The sequence below is a fragment of the Anguilla anguilla genome, chromosome 16 (genome assembly GCF_013347855.1).
Source record: "Anguilla anguilla isolate fAngAng1 chromosome 16, fAngAng1.pri, whole genome shotgun sequence".
NCBI lineage: Eukaryota > Metazoa > Chordata > Actinopteri > Anguilliformes > Anguillidae > Anguilla > Anguilla anguilla.
Window position 1 is genome coordinate 30,508,856 of NC_049216.1, and position 20,414 is coordinate 30,529,269.

Here is a 20,414-nt window from a genome sequence, read left to right on the forward strand (position 1 = left end):
CTGTAGCTCCGCCCTGTAGCTCCACCTAACACTCCGTCCTGTGTCCTGTAGCTCCACCTAACACTCCGTCCTGTAGCTCCGCCCTGTAGCTCCACCTAACACTCCGTCCTGTAGCTCCGCCTTACCACTCTGTCTACTGCGCCACCCTGTCGCTCCACCCTGTAGCTCCGCCCTGTAGCTCTGTCCTGTAACTCTACCGCTCTGCCCTGTAGCTCCACCTACTGCTCCATCCTGTGGCTCCACATACTGCTCCATCCTGTAGCTCCACCCTACCTCTCCATCCTGTAGCGCCACCCTACCTCTCCATCCTGTAGCTCCACCCTAGTGCTCCATCCTGTAGCTCCGCCCTGCCGCTTTGCCCTGTCATTCCACCCTTTCCACTCTGCTGTGGGCTCTCCAAACACGAGCGTGTTTACTGTGCTCTCTGACGGCATGCGGTGTTCCAGGGAAGCGCTTTTCTTTTTAAATTTGGCGGAACGTAGCAGTGCAGGGTGGGTGGGGGTCGTGTCGCTTTTCCCCTCTTTGTTTGTTGCCGGGCTGCCATGGCTTCCGGGCCTTCTGCCGTCTGCCAAAAAAGAAGCTCTGCACGATGGCACCAGGACGGTCAACAGATGCCCCGATGGGCTCGAGAGGCGGATAAAAATACCCCCCTCGCCGTTTGTTTGGTCAGCACCAGATTGGTAAATAGGCTACGCTGTGTTACTGTGTTCCATCTACGCACTCCTCCTCGTTTCTGGGGCGGAGAGCTGCGCGCTATTCCAGTCGCACGCCGCGTTCCGTTTTACATTCGAATGAACGTGCTCCTCTCGATGCGTTGGTTATCACGACAGAGCAACTGAAAAGACCTCAGAAGGGGAATCTGCATTTGAATTGGAGCAAGTTCTTCGTATGTGTTATTCATACTGAAAGTTCCAAAAAAAAAAAAAAAAAAAAAAAAAAAAAAATCTCTTGATCTCTTCTATCATCCGAATGTTCGCCTTGGCCCTTATATAGTAACACTGCACAAGAAGCGATACGATTAGGGATTTTGGCTTTGTTCTTCCTTGTTTTAGCGTTTTCCGGGTATTTGGTCCTGTCCTGATTGTGTCCTCGAACGGATTAAAGTTAAATTTTCTGTGTAAAAATAGCTCCCTATTTATAAAGTGGCTTACATGTTTCCTCTGTTGTATTCCAGCTGTTTGTAATGTGCTGTAGAATATTAATGAGGTGAAATCAAAAATGGCTGTGTAGCTAAGCTGGTGAGCTCCAGCCCTGGTTTGACGTGGTGCTGTCTCTCCTCCACAGTCATGGTGAAACAAGAGCACAGAGACGAGCTGGACCCGCCCATGCCCCTGCCCCTCCCCCTCACCCACCCGGCCCGAACCCAGCTGCCCTCCCCCGACGGCTCCCCCCGCGGCCTGGTCCCAGGCATGGCACCGCCCCCACCCCTGTACCCCCCAATGGCTGCCCCCTTCCAGCAGCTGCCCCACCTTCAGAGCTGCCAGCTGATTGGCTCGCCTCTGGCCTTCCACTCGGCTTCGCCTATGGCCCCGCCCCCACCCTCGCGGCCCTCGTACCCGCCCCTGCAGCACAGCCTGCCGTACAACGGCCAGCCCGGTCTTCCCATGAGCGCCGGCTCCCCCCAGGCCTACGAGCGCATGCCCTTCCAGCCTGACCCCCTGGGGCTGGGCGTGGCTTACCACTCGGGCACCACCCCCCCGTCCGCTGGCAGCCAGCCCCTCTCCCACCTGCACTCTCTGGGCTACCCCTGCCCCAACCCGGTGCAGGTCGCCTCCCCCTCCCACCCCAGGGGCCAGCTGCAGCACGGCCTGCCCTATCACCCCATGGGCCAGAGGTCCGCCTCCTGCCCCTCCCCCACCCACACGCCCCTCCCCCATTCGGGGCCCTCCTCCCCCCAGCTGCACTCGCTGCCCTACCAGTCCCCCCCCGGCGGGCCCGCCTCCTCCCCCTCGCCCACCTCCAGCAGCCCCCTGGTGCACCTGCCGTCCCCCCAGGCGGGCAGCCCCGGCGTGGGCAGCCTGCCCTCCGTCGGCCCCCTGGTGCCCCCGCTGGGCCCCCAGCCGCCCTTCTCGCCCGAGGAGGAGAGGCTCAGCATCAAGCAGGAGCCGGAGGACAAGGAGCTGGGCTTCCACTCCATCGGCCTGCAGGACATCACCCTGGACGATGGTAAGAGTCTTTCCCTCTCTGCCTTCAGAGGAAGAAGCCTCGGGGGGGGGGCACTAGCACACACTGGGGCAAAAGCAGAGGGGATCTGTTTCCCAGAATTAACACTGCACCCCTTAATACAGACGTGTGTAAAAAGCAGGACATTAAGCAGCGTAGCAGTAGCTTGTCAGTCCTTCTGAAGGTTGTACCCTGATAATCTCAGTGTTGAATCTCAGTGTTGCGTACTCTGATAATCTCAGTGTTGAATCTCAGTGTTGCGCACCCTGATAATCTCAGTGTTGAATCTCAGTGTTACGCACCCTGATAATCTCAGTGTTGAATCTCAGTGTTACGCACCCTGATAATATCAGTGTTGAATCTCAGTGTTACGCACCCTGATAATCTCAGTGTTGAATCTCAGTGTTGTGCAGCCTGGCTGGCTGGTACTCAGGTTCCCAGGGGCCCTGTGATATTAAGTGCTTGGGACATCTGAAGAGCCACATGATTAATGGCTGAACACATTAATGTTCTCAGCAGAGCAAGCTCACACAAGGGGTACAATGCAGAAATATCAGCATGTGGGAACGCTTTCAGACAGTGGGTCAGCCATCATGAGTGCTCTCTGTCTGTGCGTGAGCTGGGTGTGGACTCAAGAGGGTTTTAGTGATGCGTGCTTCAGGTGGAAAAGGTCTCTCTTGCTGTGGTACATTCAGGAACAGAGTGGTCATTTTTCAGAAAGATCAGCTGGCAAAACGGTCCTCATTTCTGATACATGCAAGTAGTGTTTATATTGTTGTATAACATACTTTTAAAACAATATACCTGCAAATACACATGCCTGTATACTTATTCAATGGCCTGACAATATACCTAGTTAATAATATATCTGATATGTTTCATGTGCAGTTCTTTTTGATTAAACATTGATTTTACGTACACTGCCTGGCCAAAAAAAAAGGTCACCCGATTTTTTGGGACAGTGCCCACTGTACAAATGGACTGAATTTATATAGCGCTTTTATCCAAAGTGCTTTACAATTGATGCCTCTCATTCGCCAGAGCAGTTAGGGGTTAGGTGTCTTGCTCAGGGACACTTCGACATGCCCAGGGCGGGGTTTGAACCGGCAACCCGCCGACTGCCAGACAATCGGTCTTACCTCCTGAGCTATGTTGCCCCTGGAGGCAGTTTTATGATCTGGGGTTGCTTCAATTGGTCTGGTTTAGGCTCAGCAACGTTATGTGGCAATAAAATGAAGTCAGCTGAGTACCTGAATGTACTGAATGACCAGGTTATCCCATCAATGGATTTTTTCTTCCCTGACGGCACGGGCATATTCCAGGACGACAATGCCAAGATTCATCGGGCTCAGATTGTAAAAGAGTGGTTCTGGGAGCATGAGGAATCATTTTCACACATGAATTGGCCACCGCAGAGTCCTGACCTTAACCGCATTGAAAGCCTTTGGGATGCGCTGGAGAACTTTGCGGAGTGGTTCAACCCTCCCCTCGTCAATGCGAGATCTCGGCTGAAAGTTAATGCAATTCTGGACGAAGATAAACGTTGCGACGTTGCGTAAGGTTGTCGAAACAGTGCCACGACGAATGCGCGCCGCGATCAAAGCTAAAGGCGGTCCAACGAAATATTAGTGTGTGCGACTTTTTTTTTTTTTTTTTTGGCCAGGCAGTATATATGCATATGGCAGTAAATACTGTCGTTTGTGTGTCATCTGGGCTTTTTGCTCTCGTGACTCACAGGCCGGACGAGGCGGTGAGAGCGCCGTGTGTTAATGAACAGCCGAGGTGAGCAGTGCTGGGAATTCTGGCGCGCGAGTCACGCAGGAGGTTACGCTCCCCCGAAAAGCTCACGCGCTCAGACAAGTCGCGTGTGAAAATCCCGCCGAGGGCCGCGATCGCGTCGACGCCGAACCCGCCAAACACATGCAAATGAGCCGGGGGCGCGTTCACGCCCGAAACGCCGGGGCCCCTGCGGCCCTGCTCGGGAGACCCCGTTTGGGGAGATAAAGTGTGAGTTTGCGAAGAGGTTCCATATGGGATTAGCTCCCCACAGGGGGCCACTATTAATAGTAACTGTAACATTGTGATGCCGTGGGAGGTTTTATTGAGGGTTTCGGCGAGCGGGTGACTCATTTTTAAAGAGGGTCAGTAATTCGCTGTGAGGAGACTGAGCTCGGGGCTGTTATTAGCGTGCTGGAACCGCGTAGTCTTTAAAAAGTGACCCTTTCCACGCTGAATGGGCTGGAACATGCAGCGCTGCATGCAGGCAGCTCGGAGTGTTAGCGTGTAGCGCGCTGCTGTGGGACGGACGTGCTCTGTGAAGCTGGCCTTGTCGCGTGTCATCTCACTGGTCATTGTAGCGACTGATGATTGAAAGGTCATGTGACTGATGACCGACAGGACTGATGATAGAACGGTCATGTGACTGCTGATTGAAAGGTCATGTGACTGATGACTGACAGGGCTGATGATAGAACGGTCATGTGACTGCTGATTGAAAGGATGCTTGCAGTCCACCACAGACGCTTCAATACTTGTTTCAGTACTGCTGTACAAACTACAGTTCAGCAGGCTTGTGTCAACAGCCTGCCTATTTTCGTATTCTGAGTTTCCTGTTGTGTTAATTATATAATTATATTATTATGTGATAATTTTGATTTATTTCTGATTAATTTTCCCTGTGTTGGATTTCTGGGTGTTAAATGTTTTATATTTAATACCCTCTAATATTTAATCTGTGTTTTATTTTATGTTGGTGGTAGACACAAGCTTGTGAATTTGGATTAAAATTTAATTTCTTAAAAAAATTCAGTGATCTTATGCACAGATCAACAAATTTCTGTGCAGAAGAATACGTGGGGTACAGTGAGCGCAGTGACACTACCCAGCTATCTGTTTTGCTTAGCGCTGCCCTGTACTGTTTCAGTTCAGGTCACTTTGAGATTATATTAGTACTGAGTGGAGACTTAACTTAAGTGTGTTCTTAAGTATGTGTTTTTATTGTTGCATGCATTGCCATGGTACCTAAAAGCTGTGAATCCCTTGAGATGATCACTTTCTGGGGACTTTCAAGTTTCATGTGCAATGAAGGAATATAGCAGTGGTTACATTACATTTCAGGCATTTAGCAGACGCTCTTATCCAGAGCGAATTACACAACTTTTTTACGCAGCCTTTTGCATTGGATCCATTTATGCAGCTGGATATATACTGAAGCAGTGCAGGTTAAGTACCTTGCTCAAGGGTACAACGGCAGGGTCCTGCTCGATAATCGAACCTGTGACCTTTATTGTGTGACGACTCATGCCAAATGCATTTGCTGTGCAAATTTTGTGGAAATGATCTGAGGTGGCATGTTCCAGTTTCTGTCATTTTTGTGTGGTTTTACCAGAATAAGAGTCAGAACATGCTTTCCACAATGCCCGGTGCTAGCTGCCATTCCCCCCTCTCTTTAAAATGAATAAATGTAATCGTAATTCACAATTAATGACTAGATGTGCTACATATGTTATTTGAATCATTTTAGAATAAATTGACTTACATGGTAACATGCTTTCAAAGTCAAGCAATGCAGTTAAAATCTATCTTAAACAGTAGTATAAAAAGATAAATGGTAATATGTAAGATTGGTCATGCATTTTTCAAATAATTCCCCATTATTAACAAAAAATGTAGGTGTATGAATTCTTTTGTTTTTACATTGAATATCTTCATGAGAAAAAGGCAAGATGGTGATCCTGACCTAACTGTTTTCGCTAATTAACTGGTTATTTGCAATTATCATTTTGTACCTTGTTTTCCAGTACTCTCTCAGTATGGACTTCTACACAAATAAACATCAGGTAGTGTTAATGAGTGCCCATTACAGCAGTGAATTGCAGAATTAAATTTTAACATTCATAGTAATCTAATTTCATTATTCAGAACAGATTGTCGGCACAGGTATTGGCCATAAAAAATATGCAGTTATCTTTCAATAAGTGTGCCTGTCTTGGTATGGTAATTGCTGCTGTACTGCAGTATTTGAGCCAGCAGCTCTCTCTTTGTTTACAGTGCAGGGCTGAAGTGGTGGCGGTAGCTTCTCAGCGGGATGGATTAGAGCGCTTAGGTTTGTTCACCTGTCTCGGCCGGGTTGACGTCACGCGCGGGACACCTCTAAAACCCCGCTGCCCCGAAACGGGGCGGAGATCTGGCCCGGGACGATCTCGGCGGCGGGATAAATCCCCCGCGTGCTTAATGAATCACCTGGCGGCGGACGCTGTTTACGGCGTAGGCGCAGGTGGAGCCCGCCGCGTATCCGCCATATGTGCGCGCGAGCCATTGTTAGCGCTCCAGCAGAGCCGCGCGTAGCTGCCGCCCGGGGATCTGGGTTAATAATAGGCGGGGCGACTCTGACGCCGGTCCTCTCGCGGGGTTCGCGCGCACTCGCTGACTGGGCTAAATGTGCCCGCGATGGCTAATCTGCTGCAGTTACGAGCGCAGCTGTTACCGTGCTGCCCCGGCCGCGACAGGCCCGGCGGCTCTTTATCACATCCACTGCCCTTCGGCGCAGCTTTGTGATTGGGCCGCGGACCTGGGGAGACACGACCTGTCTGAGCACGTGCACTGGGGGGCACACTCTTCCCTTCAGCAGCCTATACAAGAAACAACAGACAAATTCTGAAATCTAAATGAATTTATGAGCTGAAATGATATTTTATGTTGTTGGAACATTATTTTTTATTTTAAAACTACACCTACATCAGATGCTGGGGCAATGCTGGGACTCGATTCTGTATTCAGAATTTCCCCCAAAAATTGGCTGAATTTACCGATGTGGCTTTTCCGTGATGTATCAAAAACAGTGATATTCTTGCAGCCAGATTTTTCCTGTGTCTGGTTATTTTTTTGCCTTCGCTTGTGAATACATGCGCAAGTCACCTTTAACATTTTTAAGGTCAGATCCGGTACTTTGTGTAACGGTGGTGTATTATGTGCGCGTGTCTGTTCTCACCGAGCCGTCTTAAAAGCAGCCATTAGCGCAAACACGCGTCCCAGGGGACTTTGTTGTGACAAAGTTTCGGCAATCAGTAGAATATGGTGGCTGTGTGCCCCATCTGTGGACCATTTGGGTCAGCAATCTACTGTCATCTTCCGTAATGGAAGAACAGCGTTCGGTCAGAATGCCACCGTGTCTCTCCCGGTCTGTCTCCCTCATCGCAGCCGCTGCCCGACCTGTGCCGGAATTAATAACGTCACTTCTTGTTCTTCGTCGTTGGAAAAAACGGTGGCTACAGTTAAAAATAAATAAATAAATAAAACGATTTCTGCCGCATTCGGCTCGTTAAAAGCAATCACGGACATTTGCTAGCTGGAAAAAGAGCCGCGCGTTTTCTTTCCGTACCCTAAATGCTAAGGTACGTTAGACAGGCGCCTTTGAAGAGAAGGCTTTTAAGTGTAGATACTGCGGTTATGAGTTCTTGTGTCCCCCTTTGTTTTTTGAGACGAGCTGCCATTTCCTTCCAAGTCATTTGAAAGGACAAAAAAATGACATTACAGGAAATACTGTAGTAACCAAATGTGTTTCTGTATATTCTGTTTTCAATTGAAAATAACTATACCAGTCGTCTATCATTTTTAATGACAAATGGGGTAGTTTGTGTTAATGTGGTGTATTATGTGAGTTTCTGTTCTCACTGTCACGCTAGCCATCTTCAAAGCAGCCATTAGTGTGCACACACGTCCCAGGGGAGCAGCCACTGAATGACAGGCTTAACGCTGTGGGGAAATATAAATCGCACCACGCGTATAATGACTTGTAGCCAGACCCACAGGGGTGAACATAACTCACACTTCAGCCCTGTCCTTCAAGTCCTTTTTTTTGACAATGACTGTGGCCCTGTGACTCAGAGTGACAGTGGTGCACCGTTTCTGGCTGAAAACGGGAGCTGACCCCCCTGGAGGGTCGCCTGGCCCACGGTGTTTTCCAGAGGCCGGACATCTCAGAGATGTCCGGTTAATCGCTCACAGGGACTTGAGGGGGACCTGAATTACTAAGACCTTTCGCACGTACATAACCTTTTAGCACACGCAAAAACTGATAATGCAACCTATGATTGGTGCAAAACAAATGCCATAACCAGTCATTGGTCTTGTTATTGGTTTTGCGTTGTGCTAAAGGTCTTGGTAAATCAGGCCCTTGTGGTGAGAAACCTGGAAATGAGACACCAGGGTGGCTGAGGGTCCTGGTAACACTACCAGGCCGCTGTAGACGCTGACCCTATTGAGCACAGATGGCCGTCTTTCCCCATCCTTCTCCCTCTGTACGATCAGTGAGAACCTCATCCATGTCCTATAGAACAGGGTAAGGCCTGGCCTTGGCTTCTCTGCCAACACCCAGCCATACAGTAATGAGACTGACATCATCTCCACTGTGCTACCAGGACGATTAGCCGCATGGTAGGACTCTTTGCTGCAGTTACTGTGCTTTAACCCAAAGGAGCACGTCTTGTTCCGGTTGGGTTCAGGTTGGGTAGTTTCACACCTGAGCTGGCCTTCGTAAACGGGTAAGCCAGTGTTCCATTTGCTCTTGTGCAACAGAAACGGATTTTTGTCGCTGTTCTTATTGTGTCTGTTACTCAGTCACGTCATTCCGTTGCCCGCAACAGTTAATCATATAAAATGGGTTCTTTCATGCCAGTGGAATTACCTGTTGTTCTGACCTGTTCTTGTCCTGTTTTAGGTGATTCATAATCAGATTTCAAGCAAATGTAGTCAATATTAAAAATATTTTATTTCATTAGCTTTGTGCTATGGCAAAAACAGCTTTCCAGATTTCAGCCTACACAATAAGGTCTATTGACAGATCCATTTATTCATGTACCGTAGCTTGTCTGTTTTTTTTTTGTTGTTTTTTTTGTTTTCTGGATGATTCTCTCGTTCGGGCTTGCTGTTGAAATGTTTTAGATTTTAGGTTGTCTGAAGTGGAAACAAGCCTGTTTTTATGACAGCATCGTCTGGTAGAATACACGATTTTGCCTGTCTGCGGTACAAAGGTTTTCCATTATAGCATGCTTTCTTCCATTAGAAGGAAAGAACAGTGTAATTTAGCATTGTTGTATTTATAAGCACTGAAAGACTACTTACATATATTTTTATACAGGCATTGGGGATTGTCAGTGAACTTTAGCTGCCTTGGTATTTCGTAGTCATTGCAGAAAGTTTATCGGAGCTGCTTATTTTGGCTAAGCAGAAGGTGTCTGAATTTCTTTACAGCTTTCAGCAAACTTATGTCAATTGGTATCGGGGGAAATATGAACAGATTAAGAAAATAAAGTTTTAAGATGGAAAAATTGTTCAAAAAGCAAAGGCAATTATTTTTGCATTTATTTATTTATTTATTTTTTAGTTTCGTGTTTAAAATGTTTAAGTTCGCCAAGATATTTTTGTTTCTGAGAAAGACATCTACCTCTGGTCACACAGAGTCAGTTAAACTTGGAGATAATTTCTGATGTTGTGTGTGCGTATTGTCCTTCTTGTGCGTTCACATTCAAAGGCTCCTGGGATTTTATAAGCTGGGCTGTGGCTGGTTTTTCGGCTGGACTGCAACAGCGGGGCCAGTCCTACAAACGCGAATGTCTGTGACTGACTGACTGAGTGATGAATTTACACCATTGGTCGGGCGAGTTATGAAGTTACACCATTGGTCGGCCGGATCGCGTGTGTTAGGTCCAGCCATATACTAGGCTTTGGCCTGGGCTTGTTTTTTTAATGCCATCCCAGTCAGACAGGCTCTTCAGTACGGTGCAGTTTGGTGAGAGAGCAGACAGTCCCCCGTTCCTCACGTCCCTGCAGTGAACCCCACTGAGGGCTCAGCCCGGTCGGTGTGCTTCTGAAAGCAGGATGACTTCAGCTGGGAAAGAGCACACTTTGAAGGCCATACCCACGTGGCGTGTGATTCGCTGGTGCGATGAGAGAGACTGGTGGGGTGAGGGAAACATCAGACGCTCTGTGCGTTCATGAGTGTGTTTTTGAATAAGATGCAGGGCAGGGCGGTCATGATCTAGGGATGTCCCCTGCACAGTCAGACCTGGGGATCTCCTTTTCAGCGAATGACTAATGGTGCATTCGAGTGAAGGTTGGTGAATCACACATCTGAAGGCTTGAAGGACTGTGGCAGCAAACCGGAATTATAGCATGCCTCTCAGCTTGAATTCAGGTTCAGTTCTCTGGTTTACGTGAGATAACGGTGGCCTAATTGAATTGAGCACATCCTGTCAGTTTGTTAACTCGGTGTACGTTGTGAAAAATCAAACAGTTTGCGTTTGCTAAAAAACTGTCATGCATACCGCATCGTGCTAATCATATTAGCCTGTACGTAAGCCTTAGGAGTTATGGATCGTGAGGAGCGACCTGATGTTGTGCGATGTTTCTGCGTCGCCGGGTTGGCGGTTTGGCGAATCGGGACGCGACGTGTGAAAGCTGAAGTGTGACATGTGACACGGCGTGGCGGGAGGACGGCGGCGGCGTTCGGCGAGCACGCGGCGTCGCGCCCGCACACGCGTGTGGGAGGAGAGGTGCGAAGCCTGGTCCTGAACGAGCGCATCTTCTCTAAATATATACGCCCGCAGAGACTCCTTTACCGAACCCCGATTATCCTGAGACAGCGTTTCGAAGCCTCACGTTCTCAAAACTAAAATCATACCGCAGCATATAAATGCACGTTATGGAATCTGAAATCAGAAATGGATAGGGCGATCGTTTCAACATTTCGTACAATTTTGTATGCAGTTGCATTTTGTATTTCATTGAGGTCTTGTGTATATTTCCATTGTCATTTTGAGTATTCCTTTTAGGCCTAAATACCATAATGTATTAATCCCTTAGGTTATTGTAAAATTGTTCAGATTAATAAAAAATAATCGACATTTTACCTTCTTAGAATTACCTTTAAAAAAAACATAAATGAATAAATTAGACGTTTTTTTGTGAAAACCAAAAAGTCTGTCTGATTACGTTATCTTATTATCTCTGGAGTCATATTGTTGTGTGCAAACCCAAAGAAATGTAACAGGTTAGTATCATGTCTATACATTCTACCATTCTGGCATTCTGTGAGTTTCAGTGCACTGTCAGTCAGGCATGGTCACTGCCAATCAGAAACATTTCCTTGGAAATTTTTATTTTATTAGTTATTTATTTATTTATTTATTCATGGCTGTAAACGGATTTGTGTGGTAAATGAACGATAAGGCGTCAGTATGTAAGTTCTGAATGTGAACCTGCACTGTTCCAGTTGCTTTCGCTAGTACGTGCAGCTACCTAACATCAGTGCAAACAAACAACAAGCCAAAAAAAGAACGGCTTGTCTGGGCGGCGTTGCGTTTCTGTGTTCTTTGGTACATTGTTTGTGGTAAGTGTCTGCTGTAAACAATATCGCCGTGCGGCTGGAAGTGTAATAATGCCCTTTTTTCGTATTTGTCAGTTGAAGTGAAAGGAAGCCGCCTACGCTAACAGGATGATCTCTGGCGGCGGCGTAGCCCGAGATCTCTCTCACATCGTCACGAGAAACAAACACAGAGAGCAGCCGCTGCCACTCAGTTTAATCTGTCAGTGCTCGTAGATAACGTCCTCCACCGATAACATGGCTTTGAATAGCAGTTGTCAGTATCCTACGATGTCCAAATATGCCCGGACGGAAACGATATTTACCATTTCGTCGATGTTTCATGGCGCCCATCTTCCCAAAGCCGAGGCTACGGTCGACTATGAATAAAATGAGATTTCCTGGCATCCTGCAGTCAGTCGGGTGTCTTTGCATTACATTACATTACGTTTATTTAGCAGACGCTTTTACCCAAAGTGACGTACTAAAGTGCGCATCATGGTCATTGGACAACGCTGCATGACTCCTTAATGGCCGACACAGCTGGCCAACCCTTCGGAGAACAGTGCCAGGAGGCTCCTGCGCTTTAAGTGACACACCTTCCGTTTAGGGTCCTTACTGCTCGCTAAATTATTTATTTCGGACCGCTCGCCTAATTCCTGCCACCGACACACGGGAGAGGCACAGGCAGCGGTGTGTAAACGGGCTGATGTCTGTTGCTATTGGAAGTGCTATTTTAATGATCACTGAATGAGCAAGCAGGGCAGCCAACAGAGCCGTCCTTCGAGACATATACGAGATATGATGTGTGATATATGATATTCAATGCATGACCTTTGATATGATATGTGATGACAGACTTTTGGCATGGTGGATATTTAGTTGCCAGCAAAAGTAGTCCGCTCGATCTTAATTGTGAGGGAAACTGTATGTTGCTGCATGTTGAGCGCCTGTGCTGATGGGCTTGGTGCACCGTGTTTTCGTGTTCAGGTTACTGAAAAAGTTATGTTTTGGTGAATCTCAAAGTCCCCATTACTCATAGCATAGCTGTGAATGTATGAAAGACTGATCATGCTTGAAAGCAGCTCTTTTAGACAAGTTTCTCACTTCAGGGGTTTTCTTCAGTCTCGTGTGCTATGCACATCAAGCCGATGGCCCCAGAATGAGAGAAATTATATTTCTAGCTAATTATCTTTAGCATTTTAGCACCTATTTTTTCCTTTTGCTTTCAAATTTGAATACCCAGTTATAGCTGTAGAATGGTAATTTATCCTAGACAAGTTCTCTGCAGTATTTAGTGCATTCTGTGTGTGTGTGTGTGCATGCGTGCATGCGTGCATATGTGTATGTGTGCATGTGTGTTCGTGCGTGTGTGCGCTTGTGTGCAAACGTGTGTGTGCGTTTGTGTGCATGCGTGTATGTGTGTGTGTGTGTGTGTGTGTGTGCGTGTGTGTTCGTGCGCGTGTGTGTGTGCGCTTGTGTGCAAACGTGTGTGTGTGTTTGTGTGCATGCGTGTATGTGTGTGTGTGTGTGTGTGTATGCGTATGCGTGTGCGTGCGCGTGCGCATGTGTGTGTAAGTGTACAGGGCACGGAGGGACAGCTGTAGCAGGGTAATAACAGCTCCTGCTGATTGAGTCATTCAGACCAGTGACAATGCCAGTCCCTCCAGCACAGGTGACACGGTTACCTGTCCGTGCGTCTGTCACCTGCCGCTTGCTTGGCTTCCGTCCGAACGCACACAAGCCTGGCGCCGTTTTCACGGACAGTCTATGAATAGCATTCCTGGCCACTCTGTCTGCGTCTCCTTTCATGTTTTAAATAAAGTTGCTGATATAGAGGTAAATGCACAGACGGGCAGTCTCTAAAAATAGAGGCAAACAGAGCAGCAGTAGGGAGGTAGGTAGGTAGGTGTGCGGTACCTGGCTGTCCTGGAGCACGGTTTGCACAGCGAGAGAGCGCGCGTGCGGTCTCAATTCTGCATGTTTCTCAGGGACACACTGAGCGAAGCACACGCCAGTGATGGCGGGAGCAGGCAAGGGGTCCGTAGCTGTCATGCAGGAACAAGGCTGTCTTCTCACCATGTCCATTAAACAGTGGCAGCCTTCCTAACCTGGGGGTGTCGTATCTTAGGCAATATGCGAGAGTCTGGGCTTCTTGTCCGTTATACACCATGTGCTTGTGGTTTCTTTTACTTCCATTTTACTGAGCCATTATCAGCTAAATTCATTGACATTTGTATATTCGGGTTAATGCATTTCAATGAAGCGGCTCACGTATTTATGAAAATGGCTGGATGTACAGTCACTGCTGGAAGACATGTACTGCTTTTTCCCCACAAACATAACAGTTTTTTTTTCTGTTCTTTGTTCTGTTATTGTTGTACATGATTGAATTCCCTCTTGGACATTTTTTTGAAGTTTTGATTAATTTCCTGACCTTTATTTTTACTGCCAGTCACTAAATGTCCTGCAGTGAAATAGCCAGACAGATGTGTGGAGAAATTCACTGCTGCAGTTCTTAAGCAGTTGCCATTTGAAAAAGTCGAGCTGTAGAATGGTGGCTATATTATTCATTTACCATAGTAATTACTGCTCTTGGCAAATCTTAGCTCTTAGTCTCCTTGGAAAAGCGATCATATGGTGACACTGAGTTTGTTTTATACTGGCTTTTCATAGCGATAATCAAAATGTGTAGCAGAACATTGAAATGTTTTCTTTCCAATAGCACAAATAATTAAGTAAATGGACTGATTGCCCTGGAGTCCATAAAATAAAGTGGATTATATTAACACAGCTGTGTGTTGTGGTAAGCTTTATATGAGGCAAACTATCAGAGGCCACGTCTAACCTATTTAACATACTGGTCCAGACAGAACACCGCAAAATTTGCATCAGAATAGTTTCTTTTCTATTTGTCATGTCTTTTTTACAGTTTTGAGTTATATATGTGTGCATGTGTGTGTGAGTATGAGTGTGTGAATTGGCCTTTTCTGTTAGTCATTGATTTTATAATTACTCAGCCATGCTGTGTCTGAACTACATATTCACACAGCAGATGAACACCAGCAACAACGGTCTATAAGATGTGCAATGTCTCCCTCATGTGGCCGAGAGTGAGAATACAGGACTGAGCCGTAAATCCTCAGGTTTCCTTGTCAGGATTGAATCGAGGGTTTTAAACGGCAGCTACACGGCAGCTAATGCATTTTAGGACATGTTCTGTTGTTCAGAGAACATCATATAATCAGACTATATGATATAAGTATCTGCCTTCTGTCAGTCATGAGTAACTTGAATGACCCTGTGTCTGTCTTTTGTTCTTTTCTTTTTTTTTCTTTTGCAGTGAATGAGATCATCGGCAGAGACATGTCCCAGTCCCCGGCCTCCCACGGTCCCACAGCAACACACAGCCAGACCTAACCCCGCCTACGGCCATAGCGCACAGCCAGTCCTAGCCCCGCCCACAGCCAAGGCAGGGCTCCGCAACCCCCGCCCCTTTGTTCCAAGCTCTGACACTGTGGCCTTCACCGTTGGGGACTGACGGACAGAAACCCCTCCTAGCAACCTGCTGCAGTCAGAACCTGGACCCCCAGCTGCAGGTGCAAGCACTCCAGTGAAACGCACACACACACACACACACACACACACACACACACACAAGGTTCGGTGAGTAGTACTGGGGGGAATAAATACAGATGTGGGCACCACACGGTACGTAAAAAAGCACCGGGTGTGTGGCTGGCAAAGGTGGATGCACATTCTATGATGTGCTGTAAATATTAGGCCGATTTGTACTACCTGTGAAAGCATCAAATGGGATATTTGCCCCAATTCCCATCATTCACAATTTAATGATGTCACAGGCATTCTGACTGATGTCACACCACACACCCGTGCCTACTATGCAGCATTGAGCACGCCCTTGTTCGGCTGTCTCTAGGAGACGATGTGCGTATGTGTTTGTCCAAAGTGGTCGGGGGTGGGGTACCAATGGTGCCCACCGGTTTCCTGCTGTGGTTCAGATGGAAACCGTAACCAGGAAGTGCAGGATATGGGCGTGTGACCCTGTCCTGCCCAGACGGCACTGTGTCCCCAGACAGACGTGTGCCAGTCCGGGCTGACCTACAGGAGGCCTGCGTGCCCTCACAGTGCCCTGTGAGTTCTTAAATGGCGTAGCCAATCACGGGCCAGGGGCGCTGGGTCGCGATACACACAGGCCAGGGGCGCTGGGTCACGATACACACAGGCCAGGGGCGCTGGGTCGCGACACACAGGCCAGGGGCGCTGGGTCGCGACACACAGGCCAGGGGCGCTGGGTTGCGATTCACACAGGCCGGGGGCGCTGGGTTGCGATTCCCACAGGCCAGGGGCGCTGGGTTGCGATTCACACAGGCCAGGGGCGCTGGGTCGCGATTCACACAGGCCAGGGGCGCTGGGTTGCGCTTCACACAGGCCAGGGGCGCTGGGTCGCGACACACAGGCCAGGGGCGCTGGGTCGCGCTTCACGCAGGCCAGGGGCGCTGGGTCGCGACACACACCATTCCGTCCTGCAGCTGAGGTGGGCTTTGTAATATGCAAACATTCCACATTTCTGATCTTCTTCAACTTTGTAGCTAACTATATATTTGACCCTTTTCCCCTAATTCAGGTAGCACAAATGCCTTATACGCGTTTAGGAGCTTTGAACGATTGTTACATTTTATATAGCTGACTTTTGAGTTAAATAATAATATTTTTAAAAAGCTTATAGGGAAAAAAAAAAAAAAACCGTTGTAGCTTGAGGAAAAAGTTTTTATATGTGGACAGTCTGGTGAGGATTTTGCAGCGCTTATGACATGCGTTGGGTGAAGTGGTACTCTTCTAGATAGCGCATTGATACCTGTCTGCTTCAGGAAGCCAGAAATGTAGTGTGAAATATTAAAATACATGCGTAAGTGTTCTGTAACGTGAGGAAACCTGCCAGTTTGTACAGAATGGGAAATGGTGTGAAAGACTGGGTCATTCAGCTTGCCGATGCAATACTGCTCTACTACTGATGTGCAGGAGAATTTGTGTGCCTTTCAGAAATATAGTGAATCTTTAAATGTACGTAAGCAAGCCACGGGTTCAGGATTGAGCATTATGCTTGTGCTATGAGCGGGGAACACAATGCAGACTTTATTGGTATAAATGAGATAATATTTTCCACTGAACAAGGTGAAACTAAGCACAATGAACAAAACCGCCCCCTTTGCTTCACTCCTGAATCCAATCCGCTCTCATTCCATTTCCCGAGCTTTGGTCCAGCTGGTGACATCATGCCAGCGCTGGAGAGCTGCAGTGGCTTTGCCCGTCCTGCTGTGTGCTGAGACAGGTGTAGTGGATTTGCTTCCTCTAGCGCCCTCTAGTGTCCAAGGTTTTCTAGCCCTGTTAATGCATTTAATCTCGGACAGTGCTTTCAGGACTAATTTTTAGAAAAAAGTCCCACACTGGATAGCGTGTTCTCACCCCAGCGCGTCTCGTTTCCGTTCGGGGCGAAGGGTTTGGGTTCCCAGCCCTGCTCAAACCTTCGTCAAAGGCTGTGTTAGGTTTGCAGTGATACTGATCTACTCACAGGAGGATGTAGAACGCATTGCAATAATGACGAAGGAAAGCTGGCAGGATGTGACCTCTGTGAAATCTACATTGTGTTTGTGATCCAAACAGTGTGACTCAGAAGCCAGGTAGAAAGAAAGTGATAAAACATTGAGTTTGCTAAAGCTGTCATAGGGAGATTTGCATGGAGCTTGCAATTGTGAAAGTTAACTAGTTAGGTCTGGAGCTGCCTCTGTCTATTATTTCATTATTATTATTATTATTATTATTGTTTTTGCAAATTCATTTGTTAATTCAGGGGACTCTGTAAAACAGATCTATGCAGCATCGCTTTTACTCTCCGCCTTAAGTGCTCCTCCTTCGTTTGATGACGATACTGTTGCGTGTGTATTTTTCTATTTAAGAAACTGGTACAGGATCTCTGGAGATGTGCTCGCAAGCCTGTGACACGTAGCAGCGCTGACGCAGTATTGTAGAGGAGCATGGGTGACTCTGTGCAGTCATGCTGAAATCAGGACGAGACGACGTTTCGCTATGCACTAAAACCTGCCGGATGCCTTTCAAAAGAACCTTGTTGCCTATAGACGTAGAAGCTGCATAGTTGCTCTTAATATATTACGGTAGAAATACGTGAGATGTGTATTCCTATATGAATAAGTTGTTTCTGTGTATCCGCCTTGTAAAGGGTTCAGTGCAAGCGTCTTAATAGATTCTTGTGTTTTTTGTGTGCGTGTGTACGTGTGTTTGTTCCAATAAACTGTAGATACGAGACTGTTAAAAATCCTCTTTGAATTTCAATGGAGAAACAGCACAGGACTGCATTAGACTATGCAATGTAAGCTTGCAACACCAGGATGAGACACGCGAGGTGTCAGCTGGGGCATATATTCATATGCATTTAATTCTTACACTTCCAGTTCATGTCCATGTATGGAAACATTTGCATATATTCATTTTAAAAAAAAGACTTCATGCCATAACTGCACGTGGCCCGTCGGATGACTTTTTAAAAATTTTGAAAATAATATAAATTATTGTAATGAAGCCTTAACTCAATGTCAAGCTTTAAGTCACACCGGCAACTCAAATTACGTGCAGCGGGTTTGGAATCGTTTTTAGGATGAACTTTTTTGCGTGAGCGACCGGCGGCAGCACAGCGAGAATGGAGACCGGTTCGGGACGGGCGCAGCCCCCGTCACCATGGTGATCTGGAGCTCAGTCCAGTGGCCCTCATCAAACACGCGCCGCCGTCCTCTTCGTCGTTACCAAAGATCCTTCTGATGGACAAGAACATTCTAGAACTATATTTTTGATACTCTAAAGATGGTGGTCATTCCTAAAGGTTGGGGAAAACAGAAGTAAAAACTAACATTTTGTAAAATAAAGGGAAGTACAGGTCTGGAAGATGTTTACAAGGCCTTGTGTTGTAATTTCATGTACATTTTGTATTTTAACGTTTTGTAATTTTTAAGAATGCAGTGCTTTTTTTTGGAGATATTCAAAGGGAATACCTTGCATCTGATGCTCTTAATTGGTAGTGTATAAATAAAAAGGAAACTGTAGAAATGGTGCCTTGTGTCTGTCTCTCTCTTGTATCTATAGGTGCAAGGTTGTGGTTTTTAAACTCTGATTTGGGGACCCTACTGTGATGTTGGTTTTTTCTCAGCCAAGATCTTGATCAGTTGAGGTTGTTGGGAAAAGTTCTAACTGCGTATTACAACATAAAGCAGGCTTGGTTCAATACCGTTTACTCGGTCTCTGAACATTTTCACAAATGGTTCCGTGTTTCAGTGGCACGGTCATCACACCTGCAGTGGTTAGGGCACCAACGATTTCACCTGTCAGGCTGTAATTGAATCAATTAAAAATTGTCGTACAGCACATTACAGAAAATTAAAACATCAGTTCACCCGATTGATTAAAAGTCCTGGGATGATAATTTATTCTTTATGGCATCCGTAGCCACTTCTGACATAATGTGCCCTTAAGAATGAATCATTCCGGAGACATTGTCTAATTAAGAACAGTCAACGGGTCATTACTATTGGCCCGTTATGCTATGGATGAAAACCAGCATATGTGGTGGGTCCCTTGGATTGAGTTTTGAGTACCTTCCTGTCAAGAACTAAGTGCTTGTTGTACAAATGCACGTACACGCAAATGTACGCATTTCCTCACCTATTTTTCCAATTGGTTAAATGTCAGAAAGGTTATCGCACCATCACAGTATCTAAACTTGACCTAGGAATCTGTATGGCTGGTCTGTCTCTTAAATGGACATTGGAGGTTAAATTGACTGTCGCTCTTTGCCCTCTCTCCTACTCATTCTCACTTGCGTATGTGGAGGAGGGTATTTTGAAAGGTGCATCGGTGAAAGCAGACTGCATTACAGTTACAATTGAAAACAAATTAATTAGACTGCTTTTTAATAGGCGATGGTTATGCTAGAAGAAACAGAGGAACAGTGCAAACATAAAAAATACTTCAAAATTTAAACGTGTGATACAAACCACTGATATGACAGTTATGCACTGATCATGACAGCCCTAGTTCTGGCTTCAGTCAGTCCACTGTATTTATACACAGTGTGGTGCCAGTGGTGTCTGAATGAGAGCAGGTATGATGGGCCCAGAAGTACGTCAACACTTGAGCTTTAATATTAAATCAGAAGTGGAAAACACAATCGCCACATTTAATTTCATTTATTGTTTACATACAAACATATACAGGCATTTCTAAATTTATACAAGTTTCAAACTTGTTTAAAAGAAAAAAGAAAAATGAAGAAAAAAACAACAACCTTTCAGCCTCCAGGGGAGGTCTACTCACGCTTTGTTCTGCTGAAATTGCACTCCGTAATTAAGGCACAGTGATAAGAAATCAAAAAAAAAATGTCCTCCTCTCTGCCGTCTACTCACTCCTGGAACTGTCACGTGAGAAGAAGTTCATGCAGCTCTCACGTTCTGCACACAAACAAGGGACAATCTAGAGAATGCTCTCGAAAAGCGTCATTATCTGGAAATACCACAAAAAATAAGCCTTTTTACAATAGATTCTGTGTAAACAATGTGCATGCATAAGACCATAAAGTAAACTCTTTAAAACCTAAACTACCAGTTCTTATTTAAAGAAAGAAAAATTAAATTTTAAACAAATTACATTTTGACAGATTAAGTTACACATGGGGCATGCTGTAGATTTTGATTCAGTAGGAGAACACAAACTTCCGTAAGGTCTTACAGTAGAGTTAATGCACATTCTGTATGACTGGATCATACCCTGTAATTCCTATAAGATAATTTCCCATCATCAGACA

The 20,414-nt window shown here is 46.4% G+C and overlaps 1 protein-coding gene across 2 annotated transcripts in view; it reads left to right on the forward strand.

Moving 5' to 3' along the window:
• The window catches only part of nfatc3a (nuclear factor of activated T cells 3a), a 61,779-nt gene extending 43,110 nt beyond the window's left edge, over window positions 1–18,669 (forward strand). For both annotated transcript variants that reach the window (XM_035395769.1, XM_035395770.1), the window contains exons 9-10: window positions 1,285–2,166; window positions 14,868–18,669. In XM_035395769.1, the coding sequence (XP_035251660.1) occupies window positions 1,285–2,166; window positions 14,868–14,944 (959 nt within the window). In that variant the 3' untranslated portion in view covers window positions 14,945–18,669. The remainder of the gene's footprint in view (window positions 1–1,284; window positions 2,167–14,867) is intronic.
• The last annotated feature ends 1,745 nt before the right edge of the window (window positions 18,670–20,414 follow it).